The sequence below is a fragment of the Drosophila hydei genome, unplaced genomic scaffold, assembly GCF_003285905.1.
Source record: "Drosophila hydei strain 15085-1641.00,03,60 unplaced genomic scaffold, DhydRS2 tig00008130-arrow-arrow-pilon, whole genome shotgun sequence".
Taxonomy (NCBI): domain Eukaryota; kingdom Metazoa; phylum Arthropoda; class Insecta; order Diptera; family Drosophilidae; genus Drosophila; species Drosophila hydei.
The window spans coordinates 99,486-123,765 of NW_022045839.1; the positions used below are offsets into that span (position 1 = coordinate 99,486).

At 35.9% G+C, this 24,280-nt stretch overlaps 5 protein-coding genes across 11 annotated transcripts in view; 4 read left to right on the top strand and 1 right to left on the bottom strand.

Annotated features, from left to right (window-relative positions):
- Positions 1–297: 297 nt before the first annotated feature.
- Positions 298–2,869, top strand: LOC111597065 (ligand-gated ion channel 4). The gene is made up of 8 exons (XM_023311592.2): positions 298–625; positions 697–828; positions 892–1,044; positions 1,100–1,394; positions 1,822–2,240; positions 2,292–2,432; positions 2,489–2,655; positions 2,712–2,869. The coding sequence occupies exons 1-8, from the start codon at positions 319–321 to the stop codon at positions 2,838–2,840; spliced, it is 1,743 nt and encodes a 580-aa protein (XP_023167360.2). The 5' UTR covers positions 298–318; the 3' UTR covers positions 2,841–2,869.
- A 275-nt stretch (positions 2,870–3,144) lies between these two features.
- Positions 3,145–4,180, bottom strand: LOC111597106 (cuticle protein 16.5). Its single transcript, XM_023311648.2, has 3 exons — positions 4,135–4,180; positions 3,684–4,070; positions 3,145–3,544 (listed from the first exon to the last, which is right to left on the bottom strand). The coding sequence occupies exons 1-3, from the start codon at positions 4,144–4,146 to the stop codon at positions 3,332–3,334; spliced, it is 612 nt and encodes a 203-aa protein (XP_023167416.1). The 5' UTR covers positions 4,147–4,180; the 3' UTR covers positions 3,145–3,331.
- Positions 4,181–12,125: 7,945 nt separating this feature from the next.
- Positions 12,126–24,280, top strand: part of LOC111596986 (homeobox protein 5) — a 53,875-nt gene continuing 41,720 nt past the window's right edge. For 3 of the 7 annotated variants that reach the window (XM_023311470.2, XM_023311478.2, XM_023311477.2), the window contains exons 1-2: positions 12,132–12,252; positions 13,170–13,489. The gene's annotated coding sequence lies outside the window, so the exon portion shown is untranslated. Of the gene's footprint in view, positions 12,333–13,169; positions 13,490–24,280 lie in introns of all 7 variants that reach the window. The other 4 variants (XM_023311472.2, XM_023311471.2, XM_023311473.2 and 1 more) reach the window with 4 other exon arrangements.
- Positions 15,104–15,525, top strand: LOC111596991 (ribonuclease kappa). The gene has a single exon (XM_023311482.2). The coding sequence runs from the start codon at positions 15,180–15,182 to the stop codon at positions 15,516–15,518; it is 339 nt and encodes a 112-aa protein (XP_023167250.2). The 5' UTR covers positions 15,104–15,179; the 3' UTR covers positions 15,519–15,525.
- Positions 16,848–18,188, top strand: LOC111596990 (histone-lysine N-methyltransferase, H3 lysine-79 specific). The gene is made up of 2 exons (XM_023311481.2): positions 16,848–17,229; positions 17,298–18,188. The coding sequence occupies exons 1-2, from the start codon at positions 17,184–17,186 to the stop codon at positions 17,990–17,992; spliced, it is 741 nt and encodes a 246-aa protein (XP_023167249.1). The 5' UTR covers positions 16,848–17,183; the 3' UTR covers positions 17,993–18,188.

The following is a 24,280-nucleotide window of genomic DNA, read 5'->3' on the forward strand; positions in this document are numbered from 1 at the left end:
ATGGCAAAACATTACAATCAAGTTTTAAATCCGGTAGATCTATACGGTTGAGGCATATGTGAATTTTATAAATACTTGCAGCAAGAGCAAGTGCTCATTTGGCACTGTTACTTAATTTGTATTTAATATCCCGCCAACTACCAACCAAACCTCTGCTGTTGCTTAAAAGCTAATAGCTATGAAATTAACATTAACAGCCGTGGCTGAGTTGTTCAGACTCGATAATTTAGTGAGTTACGTTGGTGATCGCGATGACTGAGGCGCGTAAGTTTCAGTTGTCTTTGGATCTGTAACGAATGCTGTCCGTTTCGGGAATACATGATGTTATACATAAAATGGCTTATCAGTGTTTTCTTATATCTTACACTGGCGTTGCATCCGGCCGTTGCGAAAGGCCGTTATAATATAAGTTTTGCACAGCTAGATACATGCGACAGCATTGAAATTGATAAATTCGCTGGATATGCATATAAAGATTTCTTTATGTTACACACTTTGGATAATAATAAAGTCCTGCCCAATGAGCGCCTACATCTGAAATTTTATGTGGTTACGACCATGGATGCACATATATTACTTTCGGTAACAAATCATCCACGCCCCGACGATCGAGTATATGAAATCGGTAAGTCGCAATATTTCTTATAGATTATATTATATATGTATGGATATATATATTTACATGTATAATTGCAGTAATCGGAGCTGGTGGGGATACATTTTCGACCATTCGCACAAGCATGGGCATGAAGCGAGTCTCGACAAATCAAGATTTAGAGTTACTCTCGGTCTACGAGCCAACTCCAATTGAAATTATTCAAACCAAAGGTGAGATAAATCTGAAATGACATGGAAAGAAATAAAGTCGGCTAAAAATTAATTAATATTTAGACGGCGACTTGTATGTTTATATTCCCGGCCACAAGAAGGAGCCACTGCTGCATTATATTGATCCCTCACCGCTCAGTATCAACTACATCAGCTTCAGTACATTTGGAACGAATGCCGCACGTTGGTTTTATGATTGCGCCTTCGATGGATTTAGTAAGTGAATTAAGCTCGAGGAATTGTTAATTTTCAATTTTCTTCACTTGTATAGCAAATGAAATGGAGCGGGAACAGCATGAGGAATCTGTTGAAGATCGTTTGCTGGGCGCTTTAATTTTCCAGGCTGAGAACAGCAGCTTGCCTGAAAATCTGACCGAGGTTCAGTTCAATTTTCAAATGCAATCGCTGGCCTACGATCCATCTAATGCCCAGTTTCATGCGCGTATGCAATTGATGATGCACTGGCAAGATCCTCGACTACGCTGGCAACCGGACAGATTTGGACGGCTCACATCGTTTGAGCACCCGAATCTGCAAATATGGATACCTGAATTGGTGATACTAAAGTATGTGAAAACCTTGCTTGTACAATTTTTACAATATTTTTTGAGTTTATCCGATTATTATTATAAAATAACCAAGATTAGCTTTTCGTGATAGCAATTCAAGTTAAATCTATTTAATAGCTATTCCATTATCATCTTTCATCGTATATACGTGAATAACAAGAGCTATCGGATGTCCGATAAATGCATGCATCAGATACTATCGAATGGCCGATACAATAATCAAGTGTTTTACTAGCTACTCGCTAATCGGATAAACGATATGTACGTTTTACTATCCGATGATCGATTAGCCAGGATTTTAACAGCTACTATCAGATGACAGAAGTTGGTCTTTTATTACCAATAAGAATGTAGAATATGTAGAACTTGTGTTGTATGCGATTTCTTACACTCTTACAAACTTTTGCGGTTATTTTTCTTTTAGTGGCGCATTGGAATCGTTGGGTGGCGTAACGAAAGATTATGAATTGCGAGTTTATAGCAATGGTAATGTCACCCTAATGGCTAACAATTGGGAAGCGACGACATGGTGTGTGGACACGGCTCGAAATTGGCCCAATGAGCGTATCATTTGTGACATTCAAATGGGCGTCGATCAGAACTACGCAAAGATTGCGTTAACCCATGATAATGAAAGAAGGCCGTTAGCTGTCAATGAACATGTAAACACACCGTCTGGCTGGACATTTGTAAACATAGCCGTGTTGCACATAGAGAATGCAACTACCATGCGTTACACACCCAGGGGTATACTGCAGACAATGTCTGGGGATGTGTCCATAGGATTTACATTGCATCGGAATGGCTCCTTCTACAGATTGGTCTTTTTCATGCCATTGTTTGGTGAGTTTTCAGAGATTTCAAAGTCGAATTTAACTAATTTTCTTTTGGCAGCATGTGAAGTCTTTCTGGGTCTCTCATTTCTCTTACGTGGCTATCGACGCGGCGCTCTCATACTTATTGTTCTGATGCTAACGGCGTGTGGTCTGATGTACCTCACGCGCCATGCCTCACCCCACTATGTGCCGCCTTTGAGTAAGTAAATAATAATTTCTATCCAGAGTTGATTGTATTGAATTGTTCGTTTTCAGTGTCAGCCTATCAGCACATTATGCGCGCTTCCGTTTATTGTTATTTGCTGCATATCGCCATCATGTGGCTGGAATGTTATCCACCTCGTGCCAAGGCGCCGGCCTGGCTTTTGTCCCTGATCAATTGGAACCCATTGCGTTTGTTTTTAGGCCTACGAATTTTCGATGTAAGTTGAAAAAATTTTGTGTATAAGGCTTTTTAAAATCGCTTATCTTTTTTTAGTCAACAGAATATTGCGATATTCAGGCTCGACCCTGGCGCCAACTTGCTAAGATTTTAAACAATGGCAGTTTTATTGGTGTCAACATATGTTTCATTGTACTAAATATGACGGATTTATCGTCCGCTTGATGTAAATATTGAATATTTAATAAATTCAGAAAAGCAATCAATAATATAGCTTAATGCATCGTATTTTCTTCTCAACTCATAAGATTAGAGCTTAGCTATCACCGATATCGATACCTATTACAATACTACTTACTATAATTATCGATTGTACTAATAATCACTTGCACTGTATATAATGTCAATCGTTTGCAAAAAGGACACGTGTGACGTCACAGTATTCACAATCTGTTGCCAAATTGTATAATTCAACAATAGAGCAGCATTTGAAAAATATAATTTTTCTTTATTTGCAATGATTGGGGCCTTAAATAAATACAGAATATACGAAATATGGGAGTGTGTTGAAAAATATTAGTTTTGGAAAACGTGCGGCTGTCAACTCCTTTCTGAATCTATCTCATTCAATCTCTTTCGTTACTTCCTCCTCTGACTTGTACGCCTCATCGTGGCCATCTGTGCTCAAGACACGCGCTGGAGTCGGCAGTGGCTGCTTAGTGATAACCGTAATGATCATCATATCCACCCAATGACAGAGCTGGCGCTGCAGCATATGATTTAAGCAGTGTTGGCTGATAACTGATTGCTGGGGCAGCATAGGACTTGACTACGGTTGGGGCGGCGTAGCTAATAGCTGGTGCGGCATATGACTTAACAATGGGGGCGGCTGCGTAGGACTTGATGATGGGCGTAGCGTGGGAAACAACCTGTCGATGAAAAATCGGTTTTATATGATTCAAAATTGATTAAGTATCGGCTAATATGTAAGCAAGATGAATAACTATCGATAGACAATTGAACTAGAAATGTTCCAGATGAATTGGTTCACTGTTTAAATAATCTTACCGAACTGAAATGAGAGTAACTGGTGGCCGGAGCAGCAACGGCTTTGACAACTGGCGCTGCGACAGCGACTGGCGCAGCATATGACTTGACCAACGTGGGGGCAGCATAGCTGATGGCTGGTGCATACGACTTGATGACCGGAGCAGGTGCAGCATAGCTGATAGCTGGAGCATACGACTTCACAACCGTTGGAGCTGCATAGCTAATAGCGGGCGCATATGACTTGATGACTGGAGCAGCTGCAGCATAGGTGACGGCAGGCGCTGCATGAGCATAAGTAATCGCTGGCTCAGCATGACCATAACTGATGGCGGGTGCGGTGTGTCCCAATCCATAGTCCAGCAGGCCGGGTGCTGCGCTTGCGACGGCCAACAAAGTGGATAGAATCTGTCAGAGGCACGATATAATCAGTAAGGATTTTCCTACACATGTGCATATATCTCTAACTTACCAAAAGTTTCATGTTTAAGCTTTTAACTGAGAACTGCAACTGTAAATTCAATGCGTGCACTCAGTTACTTTTATACTGCAACGCGCCGCACGCAGTCAGCGCGGACAGCGGACGGCGGACGGTGGACAGATGACTAGCTAGATACCCAGGCCGGGCCTAGGCCAGGCGATTTCGATTTCGATTTCGATCTCGTCGCTCAGCGTCAACAAAGCGGGCCAGAGCAGCACCAATTTGTGAAGTATCTTTGAAGTAGACAACGACAGCGACAGCGACAACGTCCGAATGCGATTCTTGTTGTTGTTGCTGATGACGCAACAGCTTTGGATTGGCTGGCAAGGCAGACCACTTGTCGTCGGGCGGGCAGGCAGGCTGGGAGTTTTTATTTGGCAGCCGGGTCAACGGCGCTCGCTCGGGATTTCCAATTAGAAAGCAGCATTCATTGAAGAATTCTACATGTTTCAGTTACTTTTTTGTTTTGTTTGCTTGTAACCAAATTGGTTGCTTTTGCAGCCTTGCGCCTAACCACTTAATTAGCTTAGAACATACATTGCTTGGCACACATAGCCTCTGTGTTTGTATGTGAGGAATCCCGGCGAGAATGTTGTCTAATTATTCGCAGCTGCTCGACTATTTGACACGGCCAACAATTGCATAATTATCATTGCTAGCAAAAAAAATTACAACAAATTTCTAAAACAATCTTTTTTTTTTTTGCGATTTCAACTTCACTTTTGCCGCTGCTGTCGGTCCAAAATACTGCTGAGTGCCACATTTGACCATATTTGAGTTTGTCTGTTTGCTAAAAATGCTAAAAATTGTGATTTGTTGTTGCTGTGCTTGCTGTTGTTATTATTGTTGTTATTATTATTGCATTTTACAAAGTGCCCAGCCACGCCGTACACTTGTGGTCTACAGAGTCGCCAGGCGCAGCTCGTGGGATTTTGTGTCCATTGCACTTAACCCTTGTGTTGTTGATGCAATATGGATTTTTTCTATGATATATTTTATAGCTATAATGTTTAAGATTTCATAGAATAGCTAAGGTTTAACTATTATATTTTTATTTATTGTTTATTATATTTTTAAGACTCGTAGAACTTATGTTTACGTGACTCTCATATCTATTCTTTAGTCTTTTCGATTAACTCAATTTTTCTATTAGCAGCTTGATGATTGAAACTCTCTAAATCAATTCAAAGCGCTGACTCTCTGATAAGGACTCCTAGAACTGCAGAGTCTGAGAGAAATCTACGATATGGGCTTATAGTTATAAACAAATTTTTAATAATTATAGCGCCAGTAAATTTAGCTTTGTCCTCTTGCTTTGGAGGCATTGGACTCGTGTGACTTTGTGGCCAAATCAAACCCGATGTCTGATGCAAGGTGTTAAGGGTCGAGCGGCGTTGATGACGCAGCATTTAGTTGGTGCAGCCGAGACGGTTTAAAGCCTCCGCAGAGGAGTCAACATTATGGCCATAAGACAGTTGAGACACCTGTGCTGGCTGCTTGTGCATAAATCATGCCAGAAGAATGTGATTTATGTGAAATCTATTAGCAAATATTAAAGTCAATATAACAATTGTGCGTGTGTGTGTGCGTGAGCAGTTTATAAATAAAAGATTTTATGCCTGCTCCAGTTTTTTGGACAGCGTGAAAATTGCTTTCAATAGCCGCGCGAAAATCGCGCTTATTTTCCGGCAGCATAAAGTTTTCAATTTTAATTTATGCTCAGCCGATCAAACGATCGATTCGATCAACTGGTTGGAGAAGGGTTATAAAATCAGATGCCAAATTGGCAGCCAGTCGCCTCCCAACTTTGCTTTATTTAGTGGCAGCAAAATGCGATGTATTTGGCAATCGGGCGGAGAGCGAGCGCGCGCGCGCCCGCGATCGAGCTCCAAATTAGTGCAAAATGCTTTAGACTGAGGCACAGACGACTTCGATTCGGACGTCGCAGCGCCTAATTAACCATTGCAATACGAACAGCAAACAGCCAAATCCAAGGTGCAGTTGGCCATTGCTCAATGCAAAGAATTCTCTTTTTTTGTCCATTCGGTTTTGCAGCGAATGCCATGCATGCATCTGCGGCGGCATCGCGGGCGCTCGTTTCACGCTGCGTATGCGTATTTTTCGGACTCTGTTGATTTTCAATTAATTAACGCAGTGCTTGAATTTGAATTGCAAAGCTGCAAAATGAAGCGACGACGCTGACCAAAATCAAAAACAAAAACAATTCAGTTTAGTTGATTGAACACAAACGGTCATTGTGAATTGCGTATAGCATTCACAGTAGTTGATGCTAAGCCTTAAAAATACTCTGGAAATTGAGTCAACAGGGGGGTCTTTACTTGTTTAGGCAGATTTTCTGTTAATATATAAAGTCTTTGTTTGACATTTTAATAAATTATAATCAATAAAAAGTTTTAATTAATTAAAAGTGCTGAAAATAATTTTTAAAAATGTTGAAAATAATTTTTTAAAATCTTGAAAATAGTTTTAAAAATTTTGTAAAATAATTTTTAAAAATCTTGAAAATAATTTTTAAAAATCTTGAAAATAATTTTTAAAAATTAAAAATACATTTTTTTTTAATATTTTTGAAGAAACTTCAACAGTTTTTTGTATAGAGTTGGTCGTAAATTTGATAACGCAACTTGTCTGAAGGGTATCTGCTAGTCGTGCATCACAATTTAATATATTCTAAAGCTGTATATTCCCTACGAAAAATATAACACCCAAATTTCGATTTAAATGTGCTCAATGAATAAATAAAAATATATATTTACTATATTTTTGGGCAAGCAGCAGGGTATTCCCCTCGATAAATATTGATAGACTCTTTTTCTTGTCCGTTTTATTATTCTTCTTCGTCAACATATTTCTCTTTCTCTTGCTCTCTCTCGCTCTATGTTACATACGCTGGCTAAACGTCTTCATACCCATCTCTTGCACATGCTGCCTCTACAGGGTATAAAAGACATGTCATATTTTAAAATTTATCCACAATTATATCTTCGTCTATGAATGCAAAGGAAAACGAGACTCGTGTAGCTTTTATGAGGCGGGAATTAATGAATGAATCAATGAAATGGAGCTGCTGCTGGTGCAGCCAAACTGTTAATTGGTTAACTGCAGCTGGCCAAGACAAAGTCAAAAGTGTTGCCAAAGACATCGACAATTTGGCATTTGGCAATCCGTGACTGGCCCCAGTGATAGTTTCCATCACGAGTTGATGGTCCAGTCTACCTGTTGAATACTTTATGCGGCGCACACATTACCAGGCTCAAGTGGGCCACCACTGCCAACTGGCCAGTTCAAGAATCAGTTTATGGTTATCGAAAAGACTTGTCCGAAGTGTTGCATATTATAAATCTATGCTTTATACGAGCATATCTGGATATCTGGGCAGGCTGTCATCCTTTCAGTGAGCAATGGTCGAGTTGCAGACTTCAAATTTATTTCTAATTTCAATGCTGGGATGGCTATTGCTTAGGGCAACAAAATTATTTTTAAAATTTTTTATTATTTATTTTTAATATTTTAAAAAATTTAATAGAGTGAATATGTGAATATATCTGTTTTATTTTTTTATATCTATATTTCTTTTTATATATATTTATATATAGTTTAGGTAGCACGCCAGAAATAATAAAAAGCTTAGAAGTATGCAAGGTTTTTGAGCATTAGCCAGCTGTGAGCATACTTTTAGACACGAATGTAAAAGTCGAGGGATACACAAATGTTTTTTATATTAATATATATCTCAATAAATGAATAAAGTTGCTTTATTACTTTTTATTTCACAATTTCAGTGTGTTTTGTTACAGTGTATGTAACAGGCAGAAGGAGGCGTGGCAGACAACATAAATAATATGTATTCTCGAGCAAGATAACAAGCCGAGGCGATAGCGCTGTCAGTGTGTCTGCCAGTCTGTCTGTCAGTCTGTCCGTCCATCCTTTCGTCCATCTGTCTGCCAGTGCGTGCCTCTTAAAATCTTATTAAATTATTTTAAATTTATTTATATTATATATGGAATTTTTAATATTTAACTACATAATTTATTGATTTTTTTATTTATTTATATTTTTGCCCACGCCCTAAAAAGGCATATAAATACTATCCTTAATGAAACATGAATCTGTGGAGTGCTTTAATTAGTCAAATCAGCGGTCAAAGCTTGGACATTCGAGCTGAGCGACTGTAAATAATAATGCTGCCACGCCCCTAGATAGCCTAGCCAAGTAAACCCAAGACTTTTATCAGTAGCTAGCGTATAACTACGCCTATAACGCCTATGCCCTACTCAAATTTGGCTAACAGACCAAACAGAAACAGAAATAATGTTTCATATTTCACTGCTTTGCTCTGAGCCCGACTCAAACCAAATTTACATATATATGTGGATATATATAAATATATATACAAAAGTTGTTTTCTATATAATATGGAATTCGAACTTGTCTTCAGCCTCGTTTAACCTTATTTTGTGGCAGAGCAAGTGGCGAAATATAAATTTAGATCAAAGGCTTTGGCCAACCACCCAGCATCGAGCCGCAGTCAAGTTTCAGTTGGCTGTGAATATTTTGAATGGGGTGCACCTGAAGAGATTCGCGCAGGTGAGTGTGCACTGACCTTAAAATACATTTTTAGACGAGCTCAACAGACGCGAGGGCGGCTGCTGAGCTGGTCGATTGATTGGACTATTGATTTTTATGTGTAACTAAATCGGACTGAATTGAAAGATGTATAAGAATGTATATATATATATGCATATATATATATATGTATATATGATTGTGTACTTGCTGTAATAACATTGTGTGTTAGGTTACCTAATAACTTAAAACCCCAAGCAGCTTTTGTGGTCATAATTCGTCGTGGCGTTGGCCCCATCATCGACGCGTCGATGTCAGCCCTAACGCAACAACAGCCAAGAACGTTGCACTCGCCGGCGCAGCCGACTGCACAATACTCGCTCAAACTGCTCTAAATTGTATGATTTATAGAAATATTTACATACATAAATATATTTGCTATGGCTTAATGGGCGTGGTCTAGCTGTAGAGCAGCTGCTGAGCCTGAGCTCAAAAGCTGTGGAAGTTGGAGTTTTTTGTTCTGATTTGCCAGGCACCAAGAGATGCATCCATAGAGCAACTTAAGCGTAGATCACTTGTCAAATATTTTATATATATAAATATATATATATCTATAAATACATATATATTTATATATACGGCAAGCCAGAAACTTTATCTTCTTTAAGTGCCAGTACTATGCTTCATATATGCATCATATACATTATATATATTGCAAATTGATAACCCAAAACTCTCTATCTTATTTATAAAACATAACTTTGGCTTGCCACAAAACCTATATACCCGTTCTGCTAAGCTGAGCGCGCATAAAAACCGCCTTCAGCCAAAAGCCTCGGCTCAAAAGGAGTGTCGTCTTGTTGCTGTTGTTGTTGTTGTTGTTGTAAGTACTAGTTGTTGTTGCAGTACTATTGACATTATTGATGGAAATTCTTTTGTGTTACGAAAAAAAAAATAATATAAATAAAGAACAACAATAAGAAAGGAAAAGCAAATTTAGATCTGCTCACTGACTGCACGAATACACTGAAAATGCAGTGAAAATTAATATTTATAAATAAATAATAATATAACATATAATAAAGATAGGTATATATTGTTACTAATTTTAGAGTAATCCAAAATAAAAAAAAAAAATTATTAAACAAAATTCTTTGCCAAGCTAAAAGAATTAAATAAATAAATTAAATTAATTATAATAATTAAAATAAACTTTCATTAATAAATATGCAAGGTTAAAGAGCTAGAAATGTTATTAGTTAGAAATATTAATTAAGTTAGGACAACAAAAAGTCACACCTGATCACACCTTGGCTACGCCAGTCAGCTCAAGCTGCATTGTAATACGTAGAATGCCCCGAAAAGTCGAGTGTATTAATAGAATATGCGACTGGGGACTGTTTACTCTTTCTTAGGCAGCAAATGAAAGCCCAACGTGTCGCATATGTGGACAGGTGCATATCAATGTGTTAGTGTGTGTGTGTGCTTGTTGTTGTTTGCCTCCGTTTTTCGTTTGCCATGCCGTCTGCCGTCAGCCGTCTGTTTCGAATGCAAGCCAGGCCCATGGGCCAGACTCACACCCAGATGATCGAGACGTCGAGTGCGTGCCCCAGCCAAACAGTTATGCAAATCATGAGAGGCCCCCCGTTTTACTCAGTTTCCCCTCCACACTGTCTCTCTGTGTGGAGCTTTTTGGACTGTGTGCGTGTGTGTGTATTTAGCGCCTAATACCCAAGTTTATGTCGCTTAATTATAGTCTTTAAGCAGCCGCTGTTTAACATGCTAATCGCTCGAGTGCTTAGGCCTCTCTCGCTGCTGCTCTCCACGCCTCCTGCTGCAGTATCAAATGACAAACTTTGGCTTTAAGACCACTTCGAGGCTCTCTAATCATGGGCACATTTTTGTCATTTGGGTGGCTGGAAATTCTAGTAGCTTGGGAGCGGAAATCCGCCAACAGCTGCGAAAGTATCTGGCGTTGGCCTTTTAAGGCGATCACAGCTAACTTCATATCGATCTATCGATCGTTCTATCTGTCCATATGCATATGGCCAGTAATCAAAAAGTAATTCATGCTAACTGGCCATGGGCGTAGCTTCGATCACACTTGTTTTTTATGGCATTAGCTGAGTTGCTTGTGCTTATGCTTGTGCTGTTGGCCAAAATTAGCAGCCAGAGATCTGCTTTTAATGATCGCAAAATAGCTCTAAGCGCTACCGATTAAATTGCCATAAAAGCTGAGCTTTAATTGCTGCCAACAGGAAATCTTTTCCACTCACAAATATTATATGGACAAACGGCAACAAAAAATACAAAAACATTTTCAATATCTACAAATTTAAGAATATTTATTTGTTTGTTAGACACAAAAGCTGTGTCTCTATTTAGGGTCTTGTAAATAGACTCTTAGACTTGAATAAATCTTTTGACATGGAAGTTCAAAAAAGGAACAAATAACAATAACAATAATAATTAAGCTATATTTCAATATGTCATCATTTCATTTAATTTATCATTAAAAATATTTTTGAAAACATTTACAGGTATTATAAAATATTAAATATATATTTTGCCAGCTTTAAAAGTTCCATTCACTTCTTTTTGACTCTGCAGCTGCCTTATATCAAATTATTTATGACTATATAAAATAGTTTTTTTTTGTAAATTATTAATTAAAGTATAATTTTACAAATTTATTTTATTAAATGAAACTTTCAACTAATAATAAATAAATTTAACATATTTTAATTTAAATCTTAATTTCAACAAATCAAATTTTATTCATTATGAATTATTAATATTTAAATAAAAATTGTTGTATTTTAGTTAAGTAATATATTTCACATTGCATCAACTGCTTTTAAGCCGCGCACTTTAATAACATTTTTTAATGTAGTCCGTCACAGCAGTTAGCTTTCTGTCCGACAGCTCATACTTGTACAGCAGAAGTCTGTTACTCTCTCTGAGAGTTAAATCATACCGCATAATGTTAAGTTAACAGCAGACTGTTAATTTATCAAACTGTCATTTCAATCAACAGTTGGTTAAATGAAACAATTTTATTTATGTGTTTTATTTATAATATAAATTTTTATATTTGTTAATTGAGATAAAATTGGCCCAATTTATATATGCGAAAATTCCATTTTAAGACAATCTCAATAAATAGTATTCAAATAAGTTAAAATTGAAATCATTTAAATGCTAAACAATTAGTTGCATTTGAAAAAAATTGTTACTAATTTTTATTATTACATCTATAATATCTTGCAAATCGCTTATGCTGTACTCCAGAACTCCAAATACCTCGCTAACATGCAAGCAAGCGCCAACAGCTAAACACAATCGACGCGGCGTCTCTCCAATGCTTGGCTGCGCTCACTAGTTTCATTCCAGCAGCGAACGTGGAGCAAGTTGGTTGTGTCGCGCTTCGTTACGGTCTCTCTCACTCACGCTGTCTCTTTTGCGGTACTGGTTCAATTTCGTGTTTGTTTTGGCTCTTGTGTAGCCAGCCTGCTTTATACGGTATATACGCCAAGCTCTGATTCAAAGCGCGCTACGGCATATGCGTGCGTGTGTGTGTGTCGTTGTCTATGTGTATGTGTGTGCGTTTCAACAAGTGTTTTACTTACAGAATGCAAAACAAATGACAACAACAACAACAGCAGCAACAGGCACATCAAATGCATATTTGCTATGCCATCTTATCACAAATTACAAGAATAATAATAATGTGAAGAAAATAAATAAATAAAAATAACTTTATATGCATAAATTCAGTTGAAAAAGAAAATGCTGCGCGCAGCGCTCCATAAGAATTATTTGTTTTGATAATTTGTTGACTGTTGCGGAATTTCTCTCTTCGCCAAATGATAGCCGGAGCCAAGCCGCTTTCAAAGCAGACATATACATATACATATATATATATCCAAATTATATTATATAGTTCGATTATGAAATTCCTTAAATTAGAGCAAAGTGTTTTTGACCCATGCAAAGCATAATTATAACTAACGCAGCTTATGCAATTAAATACCTTAATGCGGCTGTCCTTCATTAGAGTTGCCACTGTAGCTTGATTGATAGGCGATTACGAGACATGTAAAAAATGTAAAATGAGCTGTTCGAAATCAAACAAGCTAATGTCAAGGTTTTCGTTGGGTCAATTTTTGATGGCTGAGCTACAATTTTTTTTTATATTGATAAAATTATGATCAAGTTTCAAATTGTTAAATTAAAAAAAGAATATTAATAAATATTTTATTCACAATTAATAAATGTTGCAACAATCGTTTAATGCTCATAGAAGTCTATAAAAAACGGAATCATAAAAGCTTTTTCTCGGAGCTTTGCATTGCTGTTAACTTAAGAGCGCGTATCCTAGAACTTAAGAGAATTCAATTAATGGCGATTCCTAATTGAAAGCCTTTTGCACTTTGCAGCAAGAAAGAAAGACATAGAAGGAAGAAAAAAAGAAAGAAGAAAACAGTTTAAGGCTTTGTGCACCCATAAAACTAACGACTGCAAAAACGTGGTGTAAACAAGAAGCACAACAACAACAGTAACAACAAATGGAAGAAAATAAAAATAATAAAGAAATACAAACATAAAACCGTCTCACGAATTTTCGCAAGCTTAACGCGTGTAACGGATTTTTAAGGCACTTGGCAAACATTTTTATAGCGACTTTTTCGCATTTGCTACTCGTTTTAGGAGATTTTTTCGAAACGAAGTACCATTTAATGCGTTATATGGAAAATCGGTAAGTTTTGCTGTTGTTTTCTTTACTTTTCTTTTACTTTTATTGTATAGTTCGCCATAAAGAAAACGTTGGTATAAATATGCAGAGCTCTCAGGGCGAAGTGCTGTGGCAATGCGTGCTATAAATAACTTAAGTAGATTACATGTGAGCTAAAAATAGTTCAAGCTATACTTCAATACTTAACTATGGACATAGAGCGAGTTTTCCCATAAAATGATGCGAAGTGACTGTAACTGACTTATTACATGATATTTTCGGTATATATTATTAAAATATTTCAATTTGATTAATGGAATTTGAAAAATATTTAAAATTTTTTTCAAAATATTTTTAAAAAACATAAACATTTTTAAAGAGAAATTAATAATTTATTCTTTATTTTGTCAATTTTTGAAAATGGATTTCTCAGAATTTTATAATTTTCACCACAAAGTCTAAGCAGAATTTACTAGCGAAGCATTAAACTGAATTCTTCTGCAGTGTTTTGCTGTGTGGAATATGAAATTGAATTCAATTAGTTCTAAGTTTTTGATATTTGCTAATCTAAAATAGAGACAAAATATTGTATAGTGGCGCATTTATTAAAGTATTGTTATATTACTCATATCCTCCAAGATACTTTATGAAATTTTTATACAATTTTTGTGAAAGACCAGCACAATTGCTTGAGAGAGAGAGAGACAGATAGGATAAAATATTAATGGCAGTTTGTCAGTAAAATTTATAAACAAATGAGTAATTTTTTAAAAAAATTTAAAACGACATTTGGAGGGCGGAAATAGTACTTTCAGATAGCAGAAACGAAAGAATTAAATGATAAATCCTAAAATATAAACGACAGCGCGTGCGTTGTAGTTCCTCAAAAAGGAATCTTGATAAATGATATTTATTAAGGCAATTCTGTTTGAGTACGTTAATGTCTTAGGGAAAATATAATATATATAAAATAAGTTACTAAATTTGATCAAATATAATAGACGAGCCTTATTCATATTAGCTTTTGGAACTATTTCCAGAGTTCTTACAAGTTTAATAAAATCTATTGAATTTGATAAAGTAATCTAAGCAGCATATACCTATATATACACCTTATACTTGTACCCAAAATCTGTATAGGGTAAATGAAACCAATTTTAAGGAAAGTAATTTTTTTTCAATTTGTGAACTCTTTAAAATAGTTGAGCTGTCACTAACAGCAGCTGTCAAGCAACTGTTGTGGCTCATAGAATCCGAGACCGAAACAAAATGTATGCAAAATGTGTGCACGAGTTGAACAACCCGACACGAAACGCAACCGCAACAGCAACAGCAACAGCAACAGCAACCGCAAAAGCAACTGAAAGCGAGTGTTAGCTCGAGTCGATGTAAAGAGTCAAAGCTCTACATGTTATATATCTATGTGTTTGGGGCTGGGTCTAACCTTCACAATCTGGCCGGCAAGATCTAATGTCATTAAAATCGCACAAGGTTAGAGGCAAAAGCAAGAGCAAGAGCTTGAGCTGGAGCTGGGGCTATCAAGCAATTGGTTCATGTGGCGGAAACTTTTCATTTCATGTGGCTTTTGCACCTGTCTGAGCTAATGAGAGAGAGAGAGAGAGAGAGGCGAGATGTGGTTTTGCTTTAGCCGTCACACGATCTATCTATACAAAAATTTATACAGATTTTGTGAAGAGCAAAGGAAACACTTAAAATGATTTGCGGTAAGAAGTGCACACTATTCTGCCTGCTCATAAGCATCTGGGGCGCAATTCAGTTGGTCCTGATGGGAATGTCCTATTCGCTCAACTCACTATCTCTGATTGACACTCTGCCATTGAAGGAGCACTATACGAGTCTGAAAGAGTTCCGAACTGACGCTGATCGCTTATTCGGAGATCTGGCAATACGCTGCTATATAGCTGCCATACTCTATGCCTTGTTTGCCATAGCCTCGTACTTGTGCTACTGCAGGAAAAAGAGGCAACAGAAAGCAAAGGAACAACCACATAAATCGGGCAAAAAGGGATTCAAGAGCAAGCGAGCCCATTAACATCGAATAGAACCATATAATATATATGTATATTTATATATATATGTATATATATATATATAGTAGATATCGATATTATAAAGCAACTTGTTTCAGCATTCAAAGTGTGATTAAATTATTTTCACCTACCCACAGTCAAAATCGCCTACGCCCACACCCTCTACGCAGTCAGTGTCTAACTGCAACTGCAACTGCAACTGCAACTGGGAACAAGTTTGTTGACCGCATTCTCGCAGTCTGGTTGGGGCGTGCAACTGACGTGATTAGCTTCTCTTTAGCTTCTTTATCTGTTTAAACTACGAACGACGCACTACTTTTGTTCAATCTCTATGCATCGTCAACTATACAAAATTTTTGACAACTTTTCTAGTGTTTGTTGTGGGCTGGCAGCACGCACGTGACACCTTTGTAGATTTGTTCTTTTGGGCGTCATAAATTTCCATGAAATTTTTCTCTGATGCTCTCTAACATGCTAATGTGCTGCTTGGGCTGGGCTGGGGCTCTGGGTGCCGTCTGCAGCTCTTCAGGTATCTCTGCAGCAGATAAGCTTTGCCTCTGTATCTGTCGACCGTTCTCCAAATTATCGTCCACGTCTCTTTACCTATTTTGTCGCGCAGTTATGTTTCTTTGTTATCGCAGCAAATGGACGCTGCCCTCTGAGTTAGTAACCAAATTTGGTGCTCTAAAAAATCACAGAGTTTACAACAAATTTGCTTTGTGCCGTGATTTATGGTATTTGGCGGTATTGAGCTCCAAAAACAGATTACACAAGAGCTTTTTTATGGCGCACTCATACTAAGTTTTCAGTTTTGTACATTTATTGCAATGACAGAGCTATAAAAATAGTAATTCATTATTTACTAAAGTTATTTTTATAGAATTTTGATTTTTGTTCAAAATTTAATTTTAAATGGTTTTGAAATTATTTGTTAAAAAATTGTAGAAAATGTTAAAGTAAATTAGAATATTTTAAAAATTTATTTCAATTTTTTGGATACATTTTTAAAATAATTTCTGAAAAAAATATATATATATAATATAAATATAATAAACCTATTTGTGATAAGTTTATATTTATTTTTATACATAAAATATTTGAAAAAGATATATAGTTGAAATAATAAATAATTAAAATATTGTGTTGCAGTTCAAACGCTAGAAGCCATTAAAACTACATGTATAATATATATAAAATATATAATATATAAAAATATATAATATTTCGTAGCTCCAGGAATTTGTTATATATTTGATCAACCTTTCGTCTTTTCGTTTTAATTCAAAACAACATTTCACATCAAGTAGCCTTTTAGTTAAGAGAAAAGAACAAGTTGCTAAGGAGCATATTGATAATAAAATAAAAATCATCCTGTTTAGTATCGCTTTAGTTTAGTTTTCGTTTAAGGAAAACAAATTATTCATCAAACTTTGCGTAAACTCGCAGAATTCGTATAAATTGCACTTTTTTTTACTGCCATTGACAGTGCTGGCTTCGCTTACAGAGAACAAAAAAAAGGAAAAACTAAAAAAAATCAAAGTTGAAACGCAGCAGCTTTTGAGAAAGTTACTGTCAGCGAGGACAATTATATTTTTTTCAGTCACACATCAAGTAAACAAATCCTACGCATTTGCTATCAGTGCACGGCGAAGGGACGAAAGGGAAATATGTCCAGACTTCTGATGGCCGCTCCATCGCGTATGTCGCGTGAGAGTAAGTAAACATTAGATAAATCTGTGAGTCACTATTTATATATATATTAATCTGAACTGAGCGTGCAGTACGCATTAGTAAATTGAGCAAGTTTCTGATTGTTAACCGATACATGTCTGGGAAGTCGGAGGCAGGCAATTGTCCACCAGAGAAGCCGCCGCCGCCCAAGCCGGGCTGCTTTCCAAGCGGCGGCACTCATGCCGTCTTCGATGATTTGCCCAAGCCGCAGGGTGACTTTATGAAGGATTGGAGAGCCAAGAACTCCAGATACAATATGGCTCTGGTGAGCGGCATTGCGGCGCTCATTGGCAGCGTTTTTCTTTGCGTACAGTCGGAAGATTTTAAGTTGTTTCATGATATTCCGGATTATCCATACACTGAGGATGAGATGGAGGAGTTCGCTAAGGAGGAGGAGCGCCGGGAGGAGGAGAAGGAGGAGCGCGAACAGCGTCGTCAGAATAAATTGGATGCTAAGGAGCTACAAGTGCGACGTCGCAAGGCCAAGGAGGCCATGACCCGTGAGGTGGAGCTGATGCAAAAGGATCTCGATGAGGGCGATCTCAATGAAGACGAAATGGCCGAACTCATACAGCTGACGCAGGATCGCGAGGAGTTCGAAGCCTATGAAAAGGAGGAAATGAAGCGGATCCAAGAGCAGGAAAAGGAGCGTGAAAAGATAAAAAAAGAAAAGGAAAAACTCAGGCAAGAGCTACAAAAGCAGCGTGACAAGGAGCGCAAGGAGCGCGAGAAAGCCAGTGCATAAACGAACAACTATCAACAACAGTATTACGAATTATATGTTAACACATTATATATAAATACCCACTTGCTACCCGCGCACACACAACAAAAACAGCAGCTAAAATCACAAAAACATCAAAAAACTTGCACAGTGAACAGAGGAAAGAAAAACTACAATAGGAGCGTAGAAAGCTAAATTAATAAATAATATATTTAGATTCATTCTCCAGTTTCATAATCATCAGATAATGGTCTAAAATAAATGTATTCTTGTTGCTGCTAAAAAGATTTTCATCACACTTTTCGTTGATAACTTATACTTATACTTATACTTATACTTATACTTATACTTATACTTATACTTATACTTATACTTATACTTATACTTATACTTATACTTATACTTATACTTATACTTATACTTATACTTATACTTATACTTATACTTATACTTATACTTATACTTATACTTATACTTATACTTATACTTATACATACTTATACTTATACTTATACTTACTTATACTTATACTTATACTTATACTTATACTTATACTTATACTTATACTTATACTTATACTTATACTTATACTTATACTTATACTTATACTTATACTTATACTTATACTTATACTTATACTTATACTTATACTTATACTTATACTTATACTTATACTTATACTTATACTTATACTTATACTTATACTTATACTTATACTTATACTTATACTTATACTTATACTTATACTTATACTTATACTTATACTTATACTTATACTTATACTTATACTATACTTATACTTATACTTATACTTATACTTACTTTACTTATACTTATACTTATACTTATACTTATACTTATACTTACTTATACTTATACTTATACTTATCTTATACTTATACTTATACTTATACTTATACTTATACTTATACTATACTTATACTTATACTTATAATACTTATACTTATACTTATACTTATACTTATACTTATACTAGACTTTATACTTATACTTATACTTATACTTATACTTATAGACTTATACTTATACTTATCCTTATACTTATAACTTATACTTATACTTATACTTATACTTATACTTATACTTATACTTATACTTATACTTATACTTATACTTATACTTAGACTTATCCTTATACTTATACTTATACTTATACTTATACTTATACTATACTTATACTTATACTTATACGATACTATACTTATACTTATACTTATACTTATACTTTACTTAGCTTATACTTATACTTATACTTATACTTATACTTATACTTATACTTATACTATACTTATACTTATACTATACTTACTTATACTTATACTTATACTTATACTTATAACTTATACTTATACTTATACTTATACTTATACTTATACTTATACTTATACTTATACTTATACTTATACTTATACTTATACTTATACTTATACTTATACTTATACTTATACTTATACTTATACTTATACTTATACTTATACTTATACTTATACTTTACTTATACTTATACTTATACTTATACTTATACTTATACTTATACTTATACTTATACTTATACTTATACTTATACTTATACTTATACTTATACTTATACTTATACTTATACTTATACTTATACTTATACTTATACTTATCTTATACTTATACTATACTTATACTTATTACTTATACTTATACTTATACTTATACTTATACTTATACTTATACTTATACTTATACTTATACTTATACTTATACTTATACTTTACTTATACTTATACTTATACTTATACTTATACTTACTTATACTTATACGTATACTTATACTTATACTTATACTTATACTTATCTTATACTTAGACTTATACTTATACTTATACTTATACTTATACTTATACTTATACTTATACTTATACTTATACTTATACTTATACTTATACTTATACTTATACTTATACTTATACTTATGCTTATACTTATGCTTATGCGAGTTCCGCATTTGCCCCTCTTATGAGTCGATGGCCTAATCTGTGTAGACAAATCAAACGTAAATGCGCTCTGACCGCCTTTCTTTCAATGTTTTCAATAGCCCGCTCTGTTCTGACCCAAATGGGGCGCTGCAAGTGGCCAACAGCTGTGACGAAGCTTCGATATATATGGCTGTATAGCTAGATAGATGGATAGATAGTTGCAACAACGGATTCTACTATGGCATTAGCGTGCGAGTCGACACAACAAAGGAAATGGCTCATTGCATGTAATCAGCCAACTAAATTGTATTTCATAGATAACGAAAGCATATTTCGCATATGATGGTGATCGCAACATTAAATTCAATTCAATTGGCAAGTGAAAGAGAAGGAGAGGGAGAAAGACAGAAAGAGAGAGAGAGCGATATCTATGGCAATTGCCTAACAACGGACACATGTTGTCAAGCTAATAAAATAATGCTCTGTCTCTGGTCGTTCTATGCCAACAATCTATTAAATGCAATTCGCAGCAGCTACTGCATCTGCATCTGGAGCCATAGCTGAATCTATATCTTTTGCGCTAAGTGTGCTGGATGTGCGCACATAATGAATCACAATCGTCGTCAGTTAAGCTCGGCTTATCATTAATCAAATTAGCTGCACCAACAACAGCAACAACAAAGCACTTGCTGCTTACTCTAGCTGCCCGCTGCACAGTGGGTGCTCATCATCATTAATGTGAAAGAAAAAAAAAAAACGCTGCTCGACTCAAATTCCTGGGGGCTTCGACAAAATGGAGCGGCAAATGCACTCGGAATGTGAATTAAAGCGTAACATTAAATGATTTGAAACTGATGTAAAACGATTTGTTGGTAGCAGCGCTTGAAAGCCGGTTCTGAGTCAGCGCATTTAATTTTTTGATCAGTTCCAGAATTCTTTTTAGCAGTCTACAGATTAGAGGCCAAAAATATTTAGACAAGGGATTGTCCAAGCTTAGATCACTCCAAGACATCCTTGATTTACTATATACGAAGGCCCTATCATTAGCATTAAATACTTAAACTTATTTGCTTAGAGTTCCTGACTAACTTTCGTACCACTGTGCACAGCCCACATTTACAGCAGCCGTGTGCTTGAAACTAGCTTTTTGTGTAATTTATCATATGCGTTTTCTATGCGGAGTATTCGAGTATCAAGAATCCAGAATCCAGAATCCGTTGCCTTTTAATACTGTCACACACGCACGCACACACACACACACACACGGATCGCTGTGTCGCGTCGGATGTCGGTCGTGTTTGCTCCTCTGCCTTTTATAATGCATTTATGCTGCAATTTGTTTGAATTAGCGCTCGGATCGTGAGCGGTTAGCGCGACTCTTGTCGCTTTATTTGGGGCGTGTGCGACTCGCTACTATCAGTATCTGTATCTCTGTGTCACTGTATCTGTAAATGTAGCTGTATCTCCATTTGTATCTGTCTCCCTCTCCAGAGAGATATCTGCCTTTGTATCTGTATGCCTAATTGTGTTTCTGTATCTGTCTATGTGTGTATATATTTGATTAGCTGTATCTAAATCTCAATTGTATCTGTATCTGTATCTGTATCCTTATTTGTATCTGTATTAGTATCTGCAGCAGTTTCTATAGATGTATCTGCAGCTGTGTATCTATGTATCTGTCATCTATATCTTTGTTTGTATCTGTGTATCTGTATCCTGGTATCTATATCTGTTATCTGCTGCTTTATCTTCCATTTGCATCTGTCTTTCCAGCCTATTTCTGTATTTGTATCTAAATTTGTATCTTTCTCTATGGTTATTAAAGCATATCTCACACATCTTGACTGAACTGCATCTATTAAACCTATTATGCAAGCCAGCAAGCAGTCAGTTTAAAGTAAAAGTAGCTGCCCAGCCCAGCCCAGCCCAGCCCGTTGCAACACCCAACTGAAAACTTCCGGGTAAAGAGATCGCTTTGTCTCGCTGTCTTAACCAAAAATTTTCTCACTCTTTTTTGGTTCGTTTTGAATGTGACTTACAGCAATGCAGCTCTTATCTTTCACTTATCTCTCGGGCTACATGTTAATATTTGCATCAGTGGCTGTTATGGGTGTTTATTATGTTGTCGTTGTTACTAACTGTTATCAGTTGACTGCTGCACACCTTCAGCTCAGAAGGTGCGATGCCTTTCAGTCTGCCAGCAGCGAACAGCGGACAGCTCACTGATCAGACAAAGAAATGCTTTGCTTTGATAATTGCACTTGGACTGCATTCGTTATTCAATGGATTGCTTTTGTTTATTGTTGCTGCTGCTCGTATTTAGCCATTTCCCCGTCTAGCTGAAGCGCATTCCACAGATTTTCAGACAGCAGCTGAAGCCCAGGCAGCAACAAGTGTGGTAAATATGCTCTGGGAAATGGTTTTATTTATGTTTGTTTGCAAAATGATTTGATTCAAAGGAAAAAGGCACAGATTAGAGCCGTTTTACTACTCAGAATTTGTATTCATATCATTTACTCTTAGGAAAATCTGAATTTCAAATCTGGGTCATCTAATTGTCAATGGAGCAAAGTCTTTATTTATTCAATTTAGTTCTGCATCCGTTTCCTGTTATGCTGCAAGGAAACCTCTTAATAATATGGCACTGTGTCAGCTAAGCTAACAAATATTATCTTTAAGCTGAGGCAGAAATTTCTTTCACTCTCTGGTCAATTGCAATTACGAAATGTATCATTGCAATCGAAGTGCTTTTAATTCAAGTTCTCATGTGTTCAATTTGAGCGGATTTCTAGTTGCTGTTCCAATGACTGGCGTGTTTGCATTTGCATCTATTTTTAGAGAAATAGATAGATAGATAGATAGATAGATAGATAGATCGACAAATAGATGTGAAGATAGACAGATAGAGATATAGATATCTATGGATGGATAGATAGATAGACAGATAGACAAAAATATAGATAGATAGATTTATAGATACATCTATATCTAGTTATAAATATAGTTAGATATTTAGAAAGATAGATTGATACGTACATAGATAGATAGATAGATAGATAGATAGATAGATAGAAAGGTAGAAAGGTAAATTCATAGGTACATAGATAGATAGATAGATAGATAGATAGATAGATAGATAGATAGATATATAGATAGATAGATAGATAGATAGACAGATAGATATATATAAAATTAGATAGATAGATAGATAGATATATGAACACAGCCTTAAAACGTATAAAAATTTAAGTTCATCTAGTTAGGGTATGGATCGCACTCCCAAATCATAGAAACTATATCTTATATCAAAGTTGGTATTCAAAAGTTTCACATGAGGAAAATTACTTTAATATGCAACTTTCATTAAGCCAGCAGGCTCGAGGTCATTCATTTGTTAATTATTAGTTACTGTAGAGCAACAAAAAGAAAAGATGGAAAGTGAACAGGTTGTTGGAGTGGTTATATCAAGAGCTTCTGGGTTCTAGTAGTAGCAAAAGTTGCCATATAATATAATATATGCTGCAAGCAGAGAGAAAAATCACTTAAGAAGAGAAATACTTATAGAACTTATAGAAAACAGTTTGATCTTGAAAATGTCTTGTCAAATATGCAAAAGTTCTGTTTGAGCAGCTCAAATCTGAGCTGTTAAACACGTTAAGCTTATGAGTCAGATATCAGACAGTTGCCATACATATATGATGTATCTATCAGTTAAGCAAAGAGCATTTAGTATTCAGCCTTTAAGTTTTGAACAGTGTAAGATTCTCGTTTCATAATGACTGCCGCCCTAGAGCAATGAAAATGTGCTTAGTATTTGAGTTGGGGCATAAAACAGTTTCAGACTTTCGCCATGCAGCCCAGAAAAGATTTTAACCAAATTTTATTTGTATATATTTTTGTTTTTTTTTTTTTGTTAACTCTCACTTAAAGGTGATTAAAGAAGCGCTGTAAAAATATGTTTAATGGTCGAGAAATATGCGCTAATTATGCAAATTGAGCAACAACAACAACAGTTTGCCTCGAGGCGAATCACAAAATTTGCTTGTCGAAGTAGCCAAAGCTGAAGCCACAGTTGAAACCAAAGCTGAAGCTGAAGCTGAAGCTGCGGCTGCAGCTGAAGCGTGCCAAAGAACTTGGTCTATTGATATTGAGGTAAAGAGAGCGCAGTTATAACAATTCTATTCTAACGTTTTTCTTTCTCTCTTTTGTATCTGATAGATACACTCGCCGCAGTGGGTCAATTCGCTATGCTCTACTCTCGCTGGCTGCGCAATCAATTTTGCTAAAAGACTTTGTTCTTGGACTTGATATGCCCAACACGTAGCACGTCCCGCTACAGAGC

Bases quoted from the DNA above. Each gene is read 5' to 3' on its own strand.
- LOC111597065 (XM_023311592.2), top strand. From the start codon at position 319: ATGATGTTATACATAAAATGGCTTATCAGTGTTTTCTTATATCTTACA. The intron at 1,395-1,821 runs GTATGTGAAAAC...TTTTTCTTTTAG, and splicing joins CCTGAATTGGTGATACTAAA to TGGCGCATTGGAATCGTTGG. The intron at 2,656-2,711 runs GTAAGTTGAAAA...ATCTTTTTTTAG, and splicing joins TAGGCCTACGAATTTTCGAT to TCAACAGAATATTGCGATAT.
- LOC111597106 (XM_023311648.2), bottom strand. The intron at 3,545-3,683 runs GTAAGATTATTT...TTTCATCGACAG, and splicing joins GTTACTCTCATTTCAGTTCG to GTTGTTTCCCACGCTACGCC.
- LOC111596991 (XM_023311482.2), top strand. From the start codon at position 15,180: ATGATTTGCGGTAAGAAGTGCACACTATTCTGCCTGCTCATAAGCATC.
- LOC111596990 (XM_023311481.2), top strand. From the start codon at position 17,184: ATGTCCAGACTTCTGATGGCCGCTCCATCGCGTATGTCGCGTGAGA. The intron at 17,230-17,297 runs GTAAGTAAACAT...CTGAGCGTGCAG, and splicing joins ATCGCGTATGTCGCGTGAGA to TACGCATTAGTAAATTGAGC.